Raw genomic sequence first — 20,326 nt, 5'->3', positions numbered from 1 at the left:
GGAGCTGGGAAGATTCTCAGTAGTGTTCTGGGATGGGCAGGTAACTCTCCTTGTAATCGGGATAGCTTCCTAGACAGAGGTAGACAGTAAGGAATTCTCTGCTCAGTGGATGGGAGAGAACACATTCCCAGCATGCAAGTGGTTGAGCATGGTGCTTGGGTTGAGTCATGTGAGGGATTTCCACACAGCTCTGGAGAAAATGTAGCTGCTCTTGTCCCCAGTATTTGAAACCAATGAGAAATAATGTTTACCTTTCTCCCCCAAAACCCAGGTCTTCCAATACTCCCTCTAGATCCTGCTGGCCCAGGAGAACCCTGAAAACAAAGAAAAAGAGATGCAAAAGGCACCACCCCTGCAGCAATTCCTGGAAACCTTGTAGGAACGTGGCACTTAATTTACATCATCCCAACAGTCCCAGAAGCCTCCTTAACAGAAAAGGCAGTGAGCCAGGGGAGAGAGTAAGCAATGGGCCTCAGCTCTGCATCTGCCAGGAATTCACTGCTCCATGTGAGACCTTGGCGGGGGTGAGGGGGTGGTGGTGGATCTAAAAGCTTCCTTGACTCAGTCAGCCTTCTTTCCAAGTGAGGGGAAATTCCCTGCAACACATCTCTGCCATGTGCACATACCACAGAACTATGGACACATCTATCATGGAGTGCAGGGCATATTTCAATGTCTCAATCTAAAACTACGGGGCATGAGATCCTTCACCAACCCATTAGGACGATATAACTGAGCATAGTCGAGCATCCCCTGCCTTCTGAGCTCTCACTGGCAGAAGTGAAGGACCCAATAGAATCAAGTGCTTCATACAAACCCCCCACCATCCAAACTCCCGTTCCTCACTTGGGAAACTCATTCAAATGTTGAATGTGAAAACCAGGCTTAAGAATCAAACAGGACTGTGTAAGCCCAGATCTTTGTACAGTCAAATGCCTGTGGTCCATGGAGAGACAGATGCATGCATAGAAAAACTTAAAAGTACAAGAACAATTCATTCAGAGTGGAAATGCTCTTTTTTAGTCTTCCAAATGCTTTCTTAAGCTGAGGGAGTGAGCGTGTGCTTTCAGAGTAAAAGAAAAGAAATCACCAAAGGAGGAGGAGGAATGAACCATCGAGGTATAAAGGACCATAAAGGACTTGAGCTGGGCTAAAAATGTATCTGTCGTAACTCAAAAAATGAAATAAACGTTCATATAATGACATGAAATGCACAACATATGAAGGACTTTTGAAATAAGAGAAACTAAAAGTCAGGAGTCATTGACCCTAAAGTCTCCAAGTCACTCACCTGAGGACCCTGATACCCTTGACTTCCTTCTTCTCCTTTCCCGCCGCGATTTCCACTGGACCCCTTTTTGTGATAACAACAACAACAAATACAATGTGTGTGATGTCAATGAAACTCAGCCTCTTAGTAGATGCTTTTGAAACACCCCCTGTGGAGATAGAGCAATGGTCTACCCTCCCAGCAGCCTTCCTGATGTGAGATACATCTTTTTTAGAAGAATAACTGGGGATGGTCCCAGACACAGTGGCATAGATCTTATTAAGGGATTCCCCACCTGGACATAAGAGTCTCATCCTTCTTTTACAGGGAGAGATAAAAATAGATCAAAAGGGAAATAAATAAACCCATGGAGATACAAACAACCATCAGATATATCTGTGTGATGTCTCTCTGGACCGACATGCTTTCTCAATGTGTAAAATACAGGAATCAGTTGGTCCAAGTTGGCACTGAAGAGCAAAGGGTAGTGGTCATCTGCCAGCCAAAGGGAAGTTTCTCTCTCTGCCGTGTTTCATGTATAGGACTCACACAGTTCTCTTGCATGGCTGGGGAGACTAGAAGTCACCGAATGACTCTCAAGCCACTAGTGTCAAAGGATCCCAGAGCATCTGTAGTGACTGCCATCCCACACCCAGCCAAAAACATCTGGACAAGTCTAGATTGTTTCCCAGAATACCCAACCTGTAGAATGTACTGGGCCACAGAAATACTCATGAGAATCTAAATTAGTTTACTTTTAACCTCAGACTTTCTGAGGAAAAAAAAAAAAAAAAAAAGAGGTTCCTGAAAAGCCTTAAAAACAGGCATTTCTACACAGACTCTTTCAGATGAGCCCAGGTTTAAAATGAGCTCAATACAGAGTGGGATCCATGGTGACTCAACACACAGGTGTGGCAAAGCCATCCTCAAGGAGTGATGTGACTTCAGCAACCCAGTGTGCAATAATAATAATAATAATAATAATAATAATAAATCTGTTAATTACCCATTCTTACCAATACCTAGGCACAATGCAAGGTGAACACAGAGCATATTTTTTTGCCTCTCTAGACTCATTGATGAGCTGCACATGTTAGAGCAAATTTGGTGGAACAAAATAAAAAATTAACCAGTTGAATATACTTTTCAATTTTTATTATTTATTTTAAGTATGTGTGTCTGTGCACATGAGTGCAGGTGCTCAGGGAGGCCAGAAGAGGGCGTAAGATCCCCTGGAACTGCTGTCACAGGCTGTTGTGAATCATTCCACCTGGGTACTGAACATTTAAAGTCCAGTCTTTAGCAGAGTATTACATGCTCTTAACCACAGAGCCATCTTTCTAGCCCCTCTGTTGTGTGATTTTATAATGAGCTACCTGTCTTCTTCCCACCAGAACGGCTCCACGCCATTTTCCCATATTTATGAAATACCCAGCATACCTGTGGGCCTTGCAGTCCTTCTAGTCCCTGGGTACCTTGAGGCCCCGGGTTTCCAGCTTCCCCCTAAGGAAAAAAGAGTTTTCAGTGTTAAGATTTTCTCTGCATGGTTCCCAGGTATATCATTTGGTTCATCTGCCTTTCTACTGCCTGGGATCTTATTTTTCCAACTGTCATGAGTGAACGCAAGTATGTTTTTAATTTTCATAAAGATGGGAATGGGAAGGACAATTGACTCAAATAAACTATGGTGGTTTAGATGAAAATGGCCCACATATGCTCATGTATTTCAGTGTTTGGTTCCCACGTGATGGAACTATTTTGGAAGGATCAGGAGGTGTGGCCTTGTTGGAAGAAGTATGTCACTGGGGGTGGGCTTTGAGGTTTCTAGAGCTCACACCAGGCCCAGTGGCATTCTCTCTCAGCCTGGGGCCTTCGGATCAGGATGAAGCTCCTAGCTACTGCTCCAATGCCATGCTCCCTGCCACAATGGTCATGTGCTAACCTCCAGAAATGGTAAGCAAGACTCCAATTAAGTGATTTCTTTTATAAGCTACCTTGGTTATGGTGTTTCTTCACAGCAATAGAACAGTAACTAAGACACAAATTTTCTTTGAAAATGCCATAAATGATACCAAATACCTGCATGATAATTAGAAACAAGTTTTAAAAAAGAAAAACATGGAAGGAATGCCAGCAATATATAGCTAATAATAATTTGGATAGAAGCAGTAGCAAGAATTTCACTTTCTTGCACGCTGCTTCCCAATACATGTGACACTGAGTCAAGGGTGTGACATTTGGGATTGCCTGTGTTCTCCTTGTTTGTCGGGAGGTTTTTTTTTTTGTTTGTTTGTTTTGTTTTTTTCTTGAGGGAGGCTTTGCCTTAGTGAGGCCTGTCCCATTTCAGGAAGGTGACTGGATAACTGCTTGTGCTTCCCACTCATTAGTGGTTCATGGCCATGGCTGGACATCCCTAGAACACCCTGTCAAATGCTATTTGCCCAGCCCCGTGTACACAGAAGAAATGCCCTCAGACCCCTACCACAGAGGACAGGAAGTAAAGAAAACTTACCGAGGGACCAGGGGGTCCCCTCCGGCCTTCCATTCCCTGAAACACCAAAAGCAAGGAAGGTATCAGTCAATATCCAGACAGGGCGTCCTTGAGGCAAACCAGCCCTTCCCAGTCCCCATTCATAGAGGGGTTTCCTGGGAGCCTCGGCAGGGCAGGTTTCACATTGGCTATTTAATTGCACATTAACATTTAGGGAACCAATGGCAACCCAATGTAAAAGTCACTGTAACCTTGCCGCAGTCTAACAGCCTCTGAAAGTTATTGAGGGGGCTATTTGGAGGTCTGGGTCACCCCGAAGAAATTGTTTTCACTCCCTGCAATCCCACAATTGCGGGGGGGGGGGGGCATCGTCACTCGGGCCCCATTTAGTCTGGCTCCGGAGGATTCCTCAGGTAGAAAATGGCTGCTGCTCGCTGCTCCTTTGTGTGGTCTAGATGCTACTAATTAGGTTTATCACAAAAAGCAAGGCTGGCTCTCAAATCTATACTCTCTGGGAGGGAGCTCATGTCACATGTCTATGGGGACAGAGAAGGGCCAAGAGGGACAACGCCTCAGGCCCCCAGATCCTAACTTATTTTCCCCAATCTGCCGCAATAAAATCTGCTTACATCCCCTCTCACTGCGATGGCTACAGAACATTCTCAACCACCAATCCACACGTAATGTGATAACCAACTATGATTATTTTAAGCAGTTGCATGTATTCATTTACTGTGTAAGAATGATTTCAGAACTGCTGTTTTCTCTCAGTTTCCCACCTCCCCAGGATAAATCATCCAACCAAATGTCAGCTCCACTGGGTATTAGACTTTTAAAATAACCCTCTGGGAGAAGTTACTCAGTAACTCGTCAGCTGTTTGGCTATGACTAGTTGATGTTCTTGACATAGGAAAATAGAGGGGATAAAAAGTCAGTGAAGGTGGAGGATACTGTTGCCACGACTTCACAGACTGTCTCCATGAAAAAGCCAGGACAGGAGCTGGAGAGGTGCCCCCCCCCAGCTGAGTGTGTGCTGCTCTTGCAGATGGTTCACAGCTACCTGTAAATGGCCAGTGCGCACACACATACACACACACACACACACACACACACACACACACACACACACACACGCATACATGCTCACACAAATGGAAAATAAAAAAGAAAGCAAGGATGAACTGGTCACAGTGGTACAAGCCTATAATCACATCATTTGAGAGGCCAAGGCACAAAGACCTTGAGTTCAAGACCAGCCTGGTCAACATAGTAAGTTCAATGCCAGCCTGATCTACAGGATAAGAGAGACCCTGTGTCAAAAAGAAGAAGAGGTGGTTAGAGAAGGCAGGCCGGAAGGAATAATAATGCTCATCCTGTATAGTAGCTTTGCACAACATCGGCCTTACAGGCAGGGCCTTGTCTTTGGTTCCATGGCTTTGTGTGTAGGCGGCACAGAGTAATTGCACAATAAACCTCACACCGTGGTTAAGAGCATAGACTCTGAAGTGAGGTGGTCTAAGCTCAAACCCCAGCCACTTACTATCTATTGTGACTTAGGGCAAGTTACCCAAGCCACCTTGATTTACTTATGTATAGTGTGAATATAATGATAATAATCCACCCAGCCAGCTTCTTTAAACGAGTATTTGAAAGTGATTAGATCAGGACCTGGTACAAAATGGGTGATATATTAGAAATGCAAGTGTTATAAGGACTATTTGCAAGTGGCCACCAAAATGTGACCTGAACTGTGACCTCCTGTGTGGTTGTCAGTGTGTTGAGCCATTGTTTTAGTAACAGCTGGTGTGATGATTAATTTCTGCAGGCTGAAGTTTAGTCACACGGGGAGCCCATGCCTGGGTTTGAGCTGTGCTGTTTACAATCCATTATCCACTTAAGATGCTCTGAGTCTCATGACAAAATTCTGGCCTATGTTGGAAATGTCGGGGAGAGGGTAAAAAAGCCCCAGATTGCTTGAACATGACTATGAACATGAATGTGAATGTTGCCTTATTTAATTCCAAAGAAAAGTTAGTAAGCTGGAAAATGGGTAAAAGGTGGGGAAGGGGCTGAGGTCCTTCTGTCCTTATTTAAAAGTCACTGACTAGTGTGTCCAAGGAGTAATCCCAGCTCTGCTCCCCAACATCTGTTTTTAAAGTGCATGATTTATGTGTCAGTTATAAACTGATTTCAAACTAAAATCCCTTTTCTCCCAAGCCAACAGATATTTATCTCTAAACTGTGCAACACTTAGCCCTTCTCACTGCTCTGCTGCTTCCCCCAATTACATCTTGATCCTCTTGAGCTGGGAAGGCAGGGTCCCAGGGAATGGTCCCAGAAGCATGAGAAGCCCAGCCCCTCTGGCTTGGGAGCTTTGCCTTTCAGGATAAACAAAGGCAAGATGGGCTCAAAAGCAACCTCCCAGGGAAAAGGGCGGCAGACTGCTGCCTTCAAGGGATGAGAACAATCCAACACCCGGAAAACAAAGCCAAGGGTTTTCATTCCCCCTGAGCGAGTTAGGGCCAAGTCCAGGGTTCTCAGCAGTCTTCTGTTATCACATTCCTGTTGAGTATGAAATGGAGCTTTTAATACAAATGTCCTCTCTAGCCAGGTGTGATGGACACAGCTGCAATCTCAGCACACGGAGGGCAGTGGGGGGGGGGGGAGGATTTCCTGTCAGTTTAAGGCCAGCCTGGTCTACGTAGTGACTTCTAGGCCAGCTGGGGGAACATAGAGGTCTCTTCCCCCAGAAAAGTAAATAACCATAATCTCTAACTTCAGTAATTCACGAAAAGTGATGTGGTTTCTTGGTTGGTCCTTAAAAACTGAAGGAAATCAAGTAGGGTTTTTTTTTTGGGGGGGGGAGGTAGGCTTCATATCACATGACACTATAAGCTACCATAGGGCCTCCAGACTGCCAATAAGTTGGCTCTAGTAGTCAGTGCTTGGGAGTCCATTCTGGAAGAAGCCATTTCTGCCCCCTCCCCTTTGTCAATGTGTAAAGAACATGAGATTCCATCTATCTACCCAGTCCATGATGTTCTGACATAACTCCCCGATGCTAAGTTAGGAGAGAAGAGTGCTTGTGTTCAAGCCATTGGCTCTCTTTAAAGGCATTCAAAACACCTTGAAGGTAGAAAGGCAAGGGCAGATTGCAGCACAGTGTTTCTCAGCCAGGGATGACTTTTGCCTCCCAGGCCAACCTGCTATAGACATTTTTGGATGTCACAAATGGGTAGGCAGAAAGGCAGAGTCTGGGGTTGTTGTCAAGCATCTTATGAGGTACAGGACATGCCTTCATAAGAAAGACTTCTCAGGTCCCAAAAGGTCAGCAGTGCCAAGATTCAGAATGCACCAGCCATGGGTGTGCTACCTCAGCAGCCATGGATGATCACCATGGTTCTGTGTCCATCACAAGGGATAAGGAAGGAGACAAGTGTCTGAGAGATACTTACCCTGCTCCCTCTGGGGCTAGAACTGCCTTGTGTCCCCTTCTGCCCAGTTCTCCCCTAGAAACACAATAATTTCCCAAAACCATAAGTCAAAAGTAGGTTATAAGTCCTGAGTACGTAATAAAGCCATCAACACAAAACATCAAATGCCATCAAGACAGCAGAATCAGGGAGTCATGCTGGAGTCATTCTGTATCGTGACATTGTTGATAAGATGAGCACATGAGGACAGGGCTATCAACCAGGACAGGGTTAGCAAGGTGCCATAAGCAAATGATGACTAATGACATATATTACCATGTTCTCAAAAATTAATAATGCCCCCAAAAGTATGGCCTACTTCAGATATGCCTTATTCTCTTTTAACTATAGATGATTTGGAGGGCGTTTGCTCATATACCATGTTAAACGTATTTAGCTCAAAAATGGAATTAGTCAACTTATCTATGTAACATAGACCCAATTACTTGTCTTCCTCGGTCTCCTTTGATGCCCTTCTGGCCTTTGGTGGTGCTGTCTCGTCCTGGGTTACCCTAGGAGATGATTTCAGAAATGTTTTAGAACCCAGAAGCATCAGAGTGAGGGAGCTCATTCATCGGTTCGGACACTGAGCTTTGCTATAGCGCCCAGGCTGGCTTTGACCTTGTGACCCACTGGCCTCAGCCTTCTGAGTTCTAGGATGACAAGTGTGTGCCCCATTCCGTTTTCTTTTTCTTTTCCTTCCCTGTGTGGTATTTGGGGTTAAACCTAGGGCTTTGAGCATCTCAGGAACATCTCTTATCACTGGGAGATTTTTTAAGATGGGTCTCATGAAGTTTCTCAGGTGGCCTGAGACTCTATTTCAGCAACCTGAGTAACTGGAATTACAGGCCTGTGCCACCAGGCTCTCTCTCTCTCTCTCTCTCTCTCTGTGTGTGTGTGTGTGTGATGGTATAATATTTAAGTGCTAGGCTTCAGCAGTTATCAACTTGTGGGTTGGCACACTTCTATCTCCAAAAATACTTACATTACAATTCATACCAGTAGCAAAATTACAGTTATGAAGCAGCAACGGAAATAATTTTATGCCTGGAGGGGTCACTACAACATGAGGAACTATATTAAAGCATCACAGCATTAGGAAGATTGAGAACCACTGGGCTAATTCAAGCTAAGAGATGGAGTATACGGGGAATCTCCAACTTGAAGCTCTTAAAAGGAACATTTGCCCCAGTTTGAATGCAATTTGATAGCTGAAGCAGTTTTCTGAGAGCACTGGCCACGCAGTAACATTCCCTGCAGTGGCTTTGCAAAGGCACTGGCCATTCCCTCAGACTCGGAATGAAAGCCTCCTATAATTGAGTCTGAGAGAGAGGCTCTCACGAGGGATTCAGCTCAATGGTAGAGTGCTCGCCTAGCAGGCACCGGGACCAGGGTTTCAGTCCCGACACTGTTAAACCAACAAACAAGCAAGAAATAAATAAATCAAGCTCTGGGATGCAAGATTAGAAATCTGACAAATAAAATGAAGTTTACACCACAGAAAGTTGGAAGTCTCAACACACCGTGAGAACTCATATAATGGAACTTTAGATGCCTTTTCTGGGCTTTTCAAGTAATCAGCCCATATCAGATTTCCCCCCAAATAAAAAAGCCCTAGGTAACAAACACCAACTGGTCCAGCTCCCTAGGCCAACTTGTGCCTGTACTTCAGTAGGAGTCAATAAGGGGAATGACAGCAGAATTGTGTTGAGATAAATTCAGAGTTAATTAAGTCTAACAACTTACGGGATCCCCTGGGAAGCCCTTCTCTCCATTTTCCCCAGGGGTACCTCTGGAACCTGGGCTGCCCTGAAAATACAGACAGATAAACAGACAAATAAGACAAGCTTCCATGTTATCCTGTAGGTGGCTTTTATAGTTAAATGCCAAGCAGTAGACAGGCAATCAGATAAAATATTTCATGTTTTAATGCCTCCCTCAGGTGCCTGTAGATTTCCCAAGTTCGAGTTTAAGCCATGGTCAGGCTAAGACACAGGAAACCTACTCATGGTCTAGCATAGGGCTGTCCAATGAAACTTTCGGCAATTAGGGGGAAGCTCCATGGTAGTGGGGGAAAATTCCATGGTAGCCACTAAGCATCTTTGTATAGGCTGACACTTGGAATGAGTTTAGTGAAATAGAAATAGTGAAATAGAATTTTCACTTCAATGAATTTAAATTTAAGCATTGACATTGGCTGTCCTAATTGGATGATTTCAACAATTTAGCGATTTGATGTCCATCAGAAATGTGGCCCCATGGGTTTTCTACTGCAACCCCCAAACAATTTTCCAGTGAAATTTTTCAGACTACAGTCCCTAGAGACATTTTGATTGATTCCCCGATTTCCTGTTTTCCTACATTGGCAAAGCATATGTCCCTGGTCCAGGGTGGTTACAATGGGACAAGAGAGGCTTCTAGGGGAGCAATACTAAGGTGGGCCTCACTCTACATTGGAGGGTGACTTCTTATACCCACATGCCTACTTGACCCACCCTAGGCTGGTCCCTGCATACCCTTAATATTTCATGTGTCTGTTCTCTCTGAGACTGCTTTACCTGAAGGCTTCATCCCATCTCATGTCAATTATTATGAACCTACCCCTCATCCCTCCTTATATCTATATCAATGCCAACAGTCCCTGAACTACGTCTGAATAATATTTCTAAAACACCATCTTTATTGTCTTTTGCTTAAACCCTTCCCAAGATACATACATACATGAACATACACACACACACACACACACACACACACACACACACACACACGGTCTAACAGCCTCTTACTGAAATCCATCTTCCTCCACCTGCACTCTGTTTCTTCCAGTGGACCACTGTTTCATGTACTTGCTCACCCTCTGTCTAGAATGTGCTTCCTCCACATCTGCACCTTGCTAATTGCAATTCACTATTTCTGGTTTCCAGAAGACTCCCTGGACACTCCCACCAAGCTGACTGGTGTCAGAAGGACCCCAAGTGATCCCAGACATTTCTGTGTACCACAGAATCCCTGAGGATGAGGGTTACACTGGTCCCACTCCAATCTCTGACTTCTTGACAAAGTAATTCAGTGTCTGGTATGTTACAGATGTTCAAAAACCTTTGATAAATAAATAAGTAGATCTGTTGGGATGAATTTACAATAAGCAAAATATTTCACTATGATTTATAACTCCAACGCATCCAAATCAACTTTTTCATTCTTTCTGTTTTTGGTATCATGAAAGAAAACAAAGGCTAATAATGACCAAACATGTTCACTTACAGACTTCTGAGAAACATAAGCACAGAAAGACCTCACACATTGAATTTTTCTAGCTGGAAGTTCTTGAAAATGACATGGTAGTTATGGCAGTTTAAATGAGAAACTCAGTGCCCCAGAGGCTCATATATTTGAACACTTGTCCCTACCCCAGTTAGCAGGGCTGTCTGGGGAGATCATGGAGCCTTTAAGGGGCGGAGCCTTTAAGGAGCGGAGCCTTTAGGAGGCGGAGCCTTTAGGAGGCGGAGCCTTTAGGAGGCGGAGCCTTTAGGAGGCGGAGCCTTTAGGAGGCGGAGCCTTTAGGAGGCGGAGCCTTTAGGAAGCGGAGCCTTTGGTAGGCGGGGCCTTGCTGGAGGTAGTACATCACTGGAGCCTGGTTTGGAGCGGGGTGGGGGGGGAGGTTATAGTCTCACCCATTTCCAATTCACTCTCTTCCCTATATGTGGATGAAATTTGATCAGCCAGCTTCCTGCTCCAGTTGCCATGCCATGCCTTCCCCACTATGAGACCTCTCTCCCTTTGGAACCATAGACTAAAACAAAGCCTAAGTTGCTTTTGGTCAGGGAATTTTGTCATAGCAATAGAACAAGAACTAATACAGTAGTCCCAAGACAAAGAATGGTATCTGTTGGCCACAGACTTTCATTGCATGATTGGGGTGATTAATTTTTTGAGACAGGGTTTCTCTGTATTGTTTTGGAGCCTGTCCTGGAACTAGCTTTGTAGACCAGGCTGGTGTGGAACTCACAGAGATCCGCCTGCCTCTGCCTCCCGAGTGCTGGGAGTGGTAGTTAATTTTATCAACTTGAGTTTAATAAACACTCAGGACACTAATGAGACACACCTTTGGGTATTTCTGTAAGGGTTGCCCCCAATCCCAAAAGGTTTACCCTGAGGAAGGAAGATCCACCCTGATTGTAGGCAGCACCATCCCAGAGGCTGAGGTCCTTGACTGAGTAAAAAGGAAAGGGCTGAGCATTGGCCATTCCCCTTCTGTTTCCTGGCCAGGGCCATGGACTAAGACCCTCCTACCAAAATAGACTACATTCCTCTGAAGAGTAAGTCAAAATAAACATTCTCCCTTAAGTTGTTTTGGAGGGTATCTGGATGCTTTGAGGGATGTCCAAATATTGGGGGGTGTTTGGATGCTTTTGGGGGTACCCAGATGCTTTGGAGGTATCCAGATGCTTTGAAGTGTCTGAATGCTTTTGGGGGTGTCCAGATGATTTGGGGGTATCCAGAAAGGTCAGGTATTTGAGTGTAGCCTGAAGAAAATAACTAAGATAGTGGTGAAGTCACCTGTCAATTTTATCCCTAAATTCAAGCACAGCAAACAGGGCTAAATCTGTCACCAGGGACTACTTCATTAGTGAAGAGAGTTACCTGAGAGCCAAGGTCACCTTTTTCCCCCTTTATTCCACGAAATCCATAAAATCCCTAAACAAACATAAAATAAAACCTCATTTAGAAAAAAAATCAACCTCATAATGGCTTCATGATAACTCAAAAAGAGGAGACAGATGGCTTACCTCTTCTCCATCCAGTCCGTCAAGCCCATCTTCTCCGTGTTCTCCCTGAGGGACAACAGACAGCTCTCAAGAACACTGGTTACAATACAAGACTGAATCAGTCGGGGGGGGGGTCTGATGGGGGTTGCCCTTCTGTATGTATGCTTCTCTTATTGGTTGATGAATAAAACACTGATTGGCTGATTGGCCAGGCAGATAGTATAGGCAGGGCTTGGAGATGAGGAGAATTCTGGGAAACATAAGCAGATGGAGTCATCATGTAGAGCCCAGGAAGAGAGGACGTGCAAGGCATTCTCCGGTAAGCCAAGACCACGTGGAAATACATAGATGTATGTTTATTTGGGGCTCTCAAGGGCAGAGGGACCCTACTGGCCAGAAAACTTTCATCAACAGAGGTCTCTGACATGCGCTTGTTAGGAAATGAGAATCCAAGCTAGGAGACAAAACTTGACTGAGAAGCAAATACTGTACCTGAGCTCCAGCAAATCCTTTGACTCCCTGCAAAAAAATTAAGACATTGTCAAAGGCGGAAGGGGATTCTAACTGTGAAGCAGGAAGGGGCTGCCTCCCTTGAGAGCATTGTCTCTTTAATTGCTTCTGGCTACACACCCACATAGTGGTTCTGGGTGGAAATAAGTGAATGTTCAAGACTTGTCCACAGACAGGTGAACTAGCACATGTAACCAGAAAAGATAAAGAGGTGATGGGTCAGAGGACACCAGACAGCGTTACAGTAGACAGGAGGGTGTCACAGGAGAGTGAGCACAATGAGCCAGGCAAAGCTTACCTTTTGGCCTCGAGTCCCCGGACATCCTGTGATCCCTCTGTCTCCTTGAGGTCCAATTTCTCCTCGTCTTCCCTAAAGTGAAACCAGACATGAATCCAAAGAGATGCTTTCACCGGAAGCTGTCCGCAGTGTGCTTTTGGATCACTGAGCCACAGCTTGTGGCAATGCAATTCCTCCTTTGCAGTCCCCAGACTCCCCCCCCCACCTCTCACACCCCCACAATCCCCATTTCACACACTTTCCTTGTCAGCCTTTAGGGTTCCCTCACAAGTCACAAATGGGTTGACGTGAGCTCAACCTCTTTACTCCCCATCAGCGAATGAGGCCACTTTGCCTCCTAGCCACAGTTCTAATTGCTCAGTGACCCCATGGTATCATGCCCAGGACTCTGATGCCACCCTGGGGAAGGCAGAGCTGCTGACATAGAAAAGCCATTCAGTGTCCATGGCTAGAGCTGAGCAGAGACAGATGGGAAGACACATTACTGCAAGAACAGAGCATGAAGGCAGGGGAGCCTCTCCTTGGACTGCAGAGATCAGGCAGGGATGGGCTTTCTGCATGATCAGAAGGATCTGAGTTTGATCCCCAAACCCACATTTTAAAAATCCAAGAATAGTGGTATGTGTCTAATCCCAGCTCTGGGGATGGGTATAAGGACAGGTGGAACCCTGGGGCTCTTGCTAGAGGCCAGCCCCTTCCAACAAACTCCAGGTCCATGAGATTCCCTTGTCTTAAAAAATAAAAAACCAGGGATATTCTTGATTAGGGTACAAGAAGAAGAAGGAGAAGGAGAAGGAGAAGGAGAAGGAGAAGGAGAAGGAGAAGGAGAAGAAGAAGAAGAAGAAGAAGAAGAAGAAGAAGAAGAAGAAGAAGAAGAAGAAGAAGAAGAAGAAGAAGAAGAAGAAGAAGAAGAAGAAGAAGAAGAAGAAGAAGGAGAAGAAGAAGAAACTAAATGTGGGTCGTACCGTTCCATGGGCTTGGGTCTTGGACTGTATAAAAAGAAGAAAGCTATCATCTGAAGAGGAGAAAGCTATCTGGAGGGAAGGATATCTAGAAGGGGGTGCTATCTGGATAGGGGGCTATCTGGAGAGGGGGGTTATCTAAGAAATGTCATTTAGAGGGGAAGGGGCTGAGCAGGGCACTCATCCCTCTCTGGAATGTAACCATACGCCTCAGGGTCCCACCCCACAGACTGCGCACTGATTTGCTCCTGCCCCATGATTTACTCACTCTGATGAACCACTCCCTCGCATCATAAGCCAATGCAAACCCTTCCTTTCTTAAGATGCTTTTGTGGGGTATCTTTTCAGAAGAACAAGAAAAACCACTAACACAGCTTCCTCATGAGGGAGGGGACATGCAAGCCTCCTTTCCCTGTCTCACTTCCTTGACTCTGAAAACCAGGGTCCTGCAGGCCCAAGGTGTGTTGCCCACGCTCACTAGAGGCTGAGAGGACTTTAGACTTCAGTTTCCCATGGCCTGAACTTTCAGCCAGCTATGGGTCCTCAGTAGGGCAGGGGGGCTGAGTCAACACACACAAAAGCACACTTACACAGGTGTGGTCGTGTTTGAGACCCCACTGAGGCTACAAAGTGAGCCACTTAGTACACTCCCTTAGTGGTGCTTTTAAAACAAGCTAGGTCAGCCTTGGATCCTAGAAGAATTGTCAAGAAGTTAAACATCCTGGTCAAGGTCTCACCCCTAGGTCAGGCCTTAGAAGTCTCTTTCCAGAGTCCATGCTTTAAACAATATAAACATTATGAACTGAACACTCCTCGTGCCTAGAGAAGCCACCCAAGGGGCTTCATTCCCTCCAAGTTTTACTCATGGGTGATGAGCCAAGCGAAGAGCCTTCCAAGCCTCTGGGCAGCATTTAATCATGAAGTCATACTCTGGGATAGCCTGCCCACTTCCTCTACATGAAGAACACATGTTCCAGCTCCTGCCTAGAGCCATGCACAGAGCACTGGGCCTAAAAGGAGCTCCCTAGCAGGGAAGCTGCTACAACCTGCTTACAGATACAGAGGAGAATCCCAGACCCCTAACACCGACTTAAAAACAACAACGAAACAGTCCCTGGCCTGAGAGCCGCTGATGTCCACAGCTTGGGGTTAGTGAAGGAAAAGGGAAAACAGCCCTTTCCTCCACAGCGCCATCTTTAAAGGAAAGTAACACACACAAGACTCCTCTACCCCATAAAGCTTTTCGGAAAGAATAGCATGTGGATTTATGGGAGAGGAAGTCCTAACTTACAGGGTCTCCATCCTCTCCCCTGTGTCCTCTGCTGCCTTTGAGGCCTGAAGAACCCTAGGAGGCAAAGAGAGAGGCACATTTAATCATGCTCCATCAGTGCAACTCATGAGACCATAGCATTCCTCCCCAGGCCCTCCCTTGACTGCTGGTTGACTTTGTGCCAATACAGCCATGAGTTGGGGGAGAATCCAACATCTGTAGGGGGCTTTTTCCTGGGACTCATCTCAAAGCCCCTTTGCAGAATGCCCTCCTAGTGACACAGGACACCGATCCTTGGAACCCTCTCATGGATGAGGGGCTATTCCCATATCTAAGGGACTTACACAGTGCTGTGACCACCATTTTTAATATGGATTTTTATTATTTTAATTATGTGTATTGCTGCCTGGTTTTATGTCAACTTGGCATAAGCTAAAATCTTCAGAAAGGAGGAAGCCTCCATTGAGAAAATGCCTCTATAAGACTGGGCTGTAGGCAAGCCTATAAGGCATTTTCTTAATTAATGATTGATAAGGAAGGGAACTGATAGCCCATTGTAGGTGGTACCACCCTCTGCTTTTCTGAAAGCAGTAGTTAAACTAAGTCACTTTTCTCTGAGCCATAGTTTAGCTGCTTCTGCTTCGAAACTTAACTTGTAGCAAAGATCTCAATGAGGTTTGTTTTCCCTAGCATCTAACACAGATCCTTGCTGAGCCCCTGGAGCATGAGCCTGTTGACATGCAAGAGGAGAGTTCAATAAATGGAATAGCATGATCAGGCAAAACATTGGGTATAGATTGGCCTTCAACAGTGATAGACAAAGCAGAGATCATCAGCAAGTATTACAGTCGCTCTGCTTTGTACCGAGAAGACTAAACACGTTTGTTCTAGCCTAATGATCTGTGCTCCATCCCCAGAATCCACAAAGTAGGAGCTGACTCCTGCGAGTTGTCCGCTGACCTCCACAGGTGCACCGTGGCACAGTCATGCCCACCCCCAAATAAATAATTTAAGTCCTTCTGTAATAAGAGGAAGGAAAATGCAGGCTCAAGTTGTTAAGAAGAAAAAATACATTTACCACAAAAAGTACTTTACTATATGATACCTAAAATCCATCTGAAAATGCATGCGAAGTAAGTATTATATAAATGCACAGTTTAATTGTTACAAAGTGAGATTTGTGCAGTAATTATATGTGACATCTGTGCAATTATCACCAAGGGCCAAGAAATGGAACATTGCCAGTCCCAGACATTGGGCCACCCCATCACATGAACCCAGAACCCACTATCCCAGCCCCGCTCAGAAGTGCATTGTTAACACAAAGGATAATACTTCCAGGACTTGCATTCTCAGACAGTATAACTTCATTTTAATAAATGGAATCCTACCTATATATTCTCCTGTTTTGTCTTGTCTACTTTCTCTGGTCATTATTGCATGGGTAAAAATCCATTCATGTTTTTTAATGAATGTAGTTCATCTGTTTGCAGTGACACTGTCTTTCATTGAAAATGTCATGATGCATTTTCCATTCTATCACTGTATAATTCATCTTCTGTAATTTCCTCTTTTATTTTTCAGCTCAATCTCACTTATTGTTGAAAAACCACAGCTCTCTCCACTGTTTCAACACCTTTCAGACTGCCTAAAGCAGATTTAGAAAGTGTAAATTACAAACCCAAAAAGCAACCTTGCCAGGGACATGGAGGAAAAGGGGGAGCACTTCTCAGTGGCAATGGCAGAGTGAACCCTTCTGAACCTGTTCCTATGCTGTGGAAGTTACCCAAGATGCCCAAGGCAATTACATTACATGGAGCAAAGGTTGCAAATTCAACTATTCAATTTCAGCCTCACTCATGACAAAGCAAGGCATGCTAGAGAAAATAGGGTCAAATGGCACCTTCGAGGCTTGGAGTCCCCGGGTTCCATGAGGTCCTGGAATCCCTGGGCATTTACAAAATGTACAGCAACAAGCCCTCTCTGCGATGTTTCCCTAGAGAGGGAGAGGGAAAAAATAGCAAAGAGGTGAGTGACGATCATCAGGGAGTTTCTTAGGTAATAACCCTACACAGACACATCATAGACCACCTACAAGCCCAGGCTCTGCCTTTGCTTGGGACAGGGGATCAAGCAATAAGAGGGCTTTATTACTTCACTGCAGAAAGGGCACTAGGCCAACAACTGGTATGGGCAGCATCCCCTCTCTAAAGGAAACAACATCAATTACTAGAAAGGGCACCAAGTGTATTTATGGCCACAGGCCAATTTGACTTGAGACATATTGATTCCTAGTTGACAATCTCCCAGGATTTCTATTGTATGAATTAGCTTGAGCTTTTTAATAACATTAGAGGCTGATTGATCTTTCGGTTCCCTGTACATTCATTTAGCAATATGACAACAGAAAAAAAAAATATGTTTTGAATACAAATCAAACCCTTAATACTACAGGATATTCAAGTGTCAAAGGCAGGCAGATCACGCTGAGTTGAGGCCAGCCTGGTTTACATAGAGGATTCCAGGCCAGTTAGGGATATACATGGGATTCTGTCTCAGATAGACAGAAGTCTTGAATGTTCATAGGTGGTAGGATGGCTACTATCCAAAAAGGAAGGAGTGAGGGAATGCAGGACAGGAACAGGAAGGAGAGAGGGAAAGAAGTAAGGGGAAAGAAGGAAAGCAGGAAGGAGGAGAGGTGTGGTAGTTTTAATGCATTTGGCCCCCATAATCTCATAGGGAGTGGCACTATAAAGAGGTGTGGCTTTATTGGAGTGGGTGTGGCCTTGTTAGAGGAAGTGTGTCACTGTGGGGGCAGGCTTTGACCTTTCTTGAGCTCAGGGTACCTCCCAGTGAGTCAGTAGACTTCCTGCTGCCTGGCTATCAAGAGGGGAACATGCCACCATGCTCTGTGAAAGTGTCTCTTCACAGAAAAAACAAAACAAACAAACCCCAAAGACTGGAGGAAACAAAGCACATCAAGTGTCCAGGAAGATGCGGAGAAAGGAAAACCTGAATGACTGAAAACAGTAGATGTGTTTCTCAAGGCACTAAAAACAGGATTAGCATAGTCCATAACCCCATTTGTGAATGCAAACACATAAAGAACTGGATACAGGACCCTGGAGAGATGTTTGCGCATGTGTATTCCAAGGTAGAAATGATCAAAAATGTCAGTTGGGAGACGAATGGCTAAAGATAGTGCAACAAAGAAGGGAATAATACTGTCACATGCGACAACGTGGATGAGCCTTGAGGACATTACACTGAGCCAGTGGCAAACAGACAAATGCTGCATAATGACAATATAAGGAATCTTGAGTCGAAAAGCTTTTCAGGAACAGAAGTCGAGAGTCCCAGGCTCTGCAAGGGCAGGGGCACAGAGGCTCACATTGCCAATTGAAGGGTTACAGAGTTTCGATCTCATAAAGTGAAAACTTTCTAGAGGTCTACTGGACTGCAATATGCACATTAGCTAGTGTGGTGGTCAGCCTCGATTGTCAACTTGACGAGATTTGTCATCACCATGGAACAAACCTCTTGCATGTATGTCTGAGGGATTTTCTAGATTAGGTTAATTAAGGTGGGATTCTGTGGAATAATCCTTCTGTGTGCTGTGTAAATTATACTGTGATTGGTTTAATAAAGGAGCTGGCTGGCCAATAGCTGGACAGGATAAGGTTAGGCAGGAAAGCCAGACTAAGGACACTGGGAAGAGGAAGGGCAGAGTCAGAGGAGTCGCTGGTGAAATGTGGAGAGGAAAACAGGAGGTGCAAGATGGAAAAGAGGTAATGCCATGAGGCAGAATGTAAATTAATATAATGGGTTAATTCAAGTTGAAAGAGCTAGTTACTAACATGCCTTAGCTATGGACCGGGCATTTACAATTGATATTGAGTATCCCTGTCAGTTATTTGGGAACCTGTGGGTGGGAAAGTAAGCCTGCAATGAAAAGACCCACACTAAACATAGTCTGCTGAAGAACCATTCCACAGGCTGGATAAAAAAGAGGAATCGAATTACAGCAGCATCCTACTCAAGCTCCTACTGCCTGACTTCCCTGCCATGATGGGCTGTATCCTCCAACTGCAAGCCCAGACAAACCCTTCTATTCTTAAAATAATTTTGTCAGACAACTAACTAATACAACCATATAGTGTATACATCAAATTATTGAGGTGATAAACACTACATTTTAACCATAATAATAAAACCCAAATGTAGTTTCAAAAAAAAAACAAAAAACCTAGTTTTACTAATAACCAAAGACATGTCAGTTACAATGCTTCAGAACACTGGGGAAAATATATGATGTTGTGGTCTTTTGCATGTTTTAACATCCTAAATACCATGTATTTAACTTAATCATACAAACAGCAGCAGTCTTGGGAAACACCGAATTCCCACTTGGTTCTTGGAGCACTTGAGATAACTGACAACTCACCAGATACTGTGAAAGCTTCTTGCCCAGGTCTGTCATTCCAATGGCCAGGTGGGTCCTGTAGTCAAATCCTTTTCCAAATTCAAAGCTGGAAAACTCACCATTTGTGAATGTGTTAAGAGACACCACCAATAGAGCATCAAGTCCTATTTAATAAAAATAATAATAACAACAACACATGTGAAACCAAAAGGTTCACCCAACAAAAGATTTCTGCTCGATAAATGTCATTCAAAGAACCAGAAAATGGAAAAGGCAAACAGCAGAGGAAGCAGGATTCTCAACATGCAAACACCCAACAGCAGACTCACCCGCATTTCTGAGAACACATGAAATTCCCCCAAAGTAAAACATCACAGAGAAACTAATGACCATTCAGCTGAAAAAATGTTGTGGAATATTAGTTTAAGATATGTTATGTTCATTTATGCTATGGAATATTTGTTTAATGATGCAAAGACATGTTGCATTCTTTTATGCTGCATTTGTTTAACTCTGTGAAGCTGTGTTACTTTGCCTGTCTAAAACACCTGGTGGTCTAAGAAAAACCTGAACAGTTGATAGCTACATAGGAGAGAGAAATAGGTGGGGTTGGTGAGCAAAGAATAAATATGATGAGAAAGTTAGAGTGGGAGTGAGGAGCAAGCAAAGGAAAAGGAGATGAGGACTCAGGTTCCAACCACACAGCTACACAACCACACAGCCAGCCACACAGCCACACAGACAGCCACACAACCACATAGCCAACAACACAACTACACAGCCAGCCACACAGCCACACAACCACACAGCCAGTCACACAGCCACACAACCACACACCCAGCCACACAGCCACACAA

The 20,326-nt window shown here is 44.6% G+C and overlaps 1 protein-coding gene across 1 annotated transcript in view; it reads right to left on the bottom strand.

Moving 5' to 3' along the window:
- The window catches only part of Col6a5 (collagen type VI alpha 5 chain), an 89,489-nt gene that overhangs the window by 47,021 nt on the left and 22,142 nt on the right, over positions 1–20,326 (bottom strand). The window contains exons 10-23 of the mRNA XM_051205706.1: positions 19,491–19,633; positions 16,950–17,042; positions 15,068–15,121; positions 12,815–12,886; positions 12,499–12,525; positions 12,028–12,072; positions 11,882–11,935; positions 8,981–9,043; positions 7,681–7,746; positions 7,217–7,270; positions 3,783–3,818; positions 2,711–2,773; positions 1,292–1,354; positions 252–314 (exon numbers count right to left, since the gene is read on the bottom strand). Coding sequence (XP_051061663.1) covers positions 252–314; positions 1,292–1,354; positions 2,711–2,773; positions 3,783–3,818; positions 7,217–7,270; positions 7,681–7,746; positions 8,981–9,043; positions 11,882–11,935; positions 12,028–12,072; positions 12,499–12,525; positions 12,815–12,886; positions 15,068–15,121; positions 16,950–17,042; positions 19,491–19,633 — 896 coding nt within the window. The remainder of the gene's footprint in view (positions 1–251; positions 315–1,291; positions 1,355–2,710; positions 2,774–3,782; positions 3,819–7,216; positions 7,271–7,680; positions 7,747–8,980; positions 9,044–11,881; positions 11,936–12,027; positions 12,073–12,498; positions 12,526–12,814; positions 12,887–15,067; positions 15,122–16,949; positions 17,043–19,490; positions 19,634–20,326) is intronic.

This window comes from Phodopus roborovskii, unplaced genomic scaffold (assembly GCF_943737965.1).
Source record: "Phodopus roborovskii unplaced genomic scaffold, PHOROB, whole genome shotgun sequence".
Classification (NCBI taxonomy): domain Eukaryota; kingdom Metazoa; phylum Chordata; class Mammalia; order Rodentia; family Cricetidae; genus Phodopus; species Phodopus roborovskii.
This window is presented reverse-complemented; position numbering and strand designations above follow the sequence as displayed.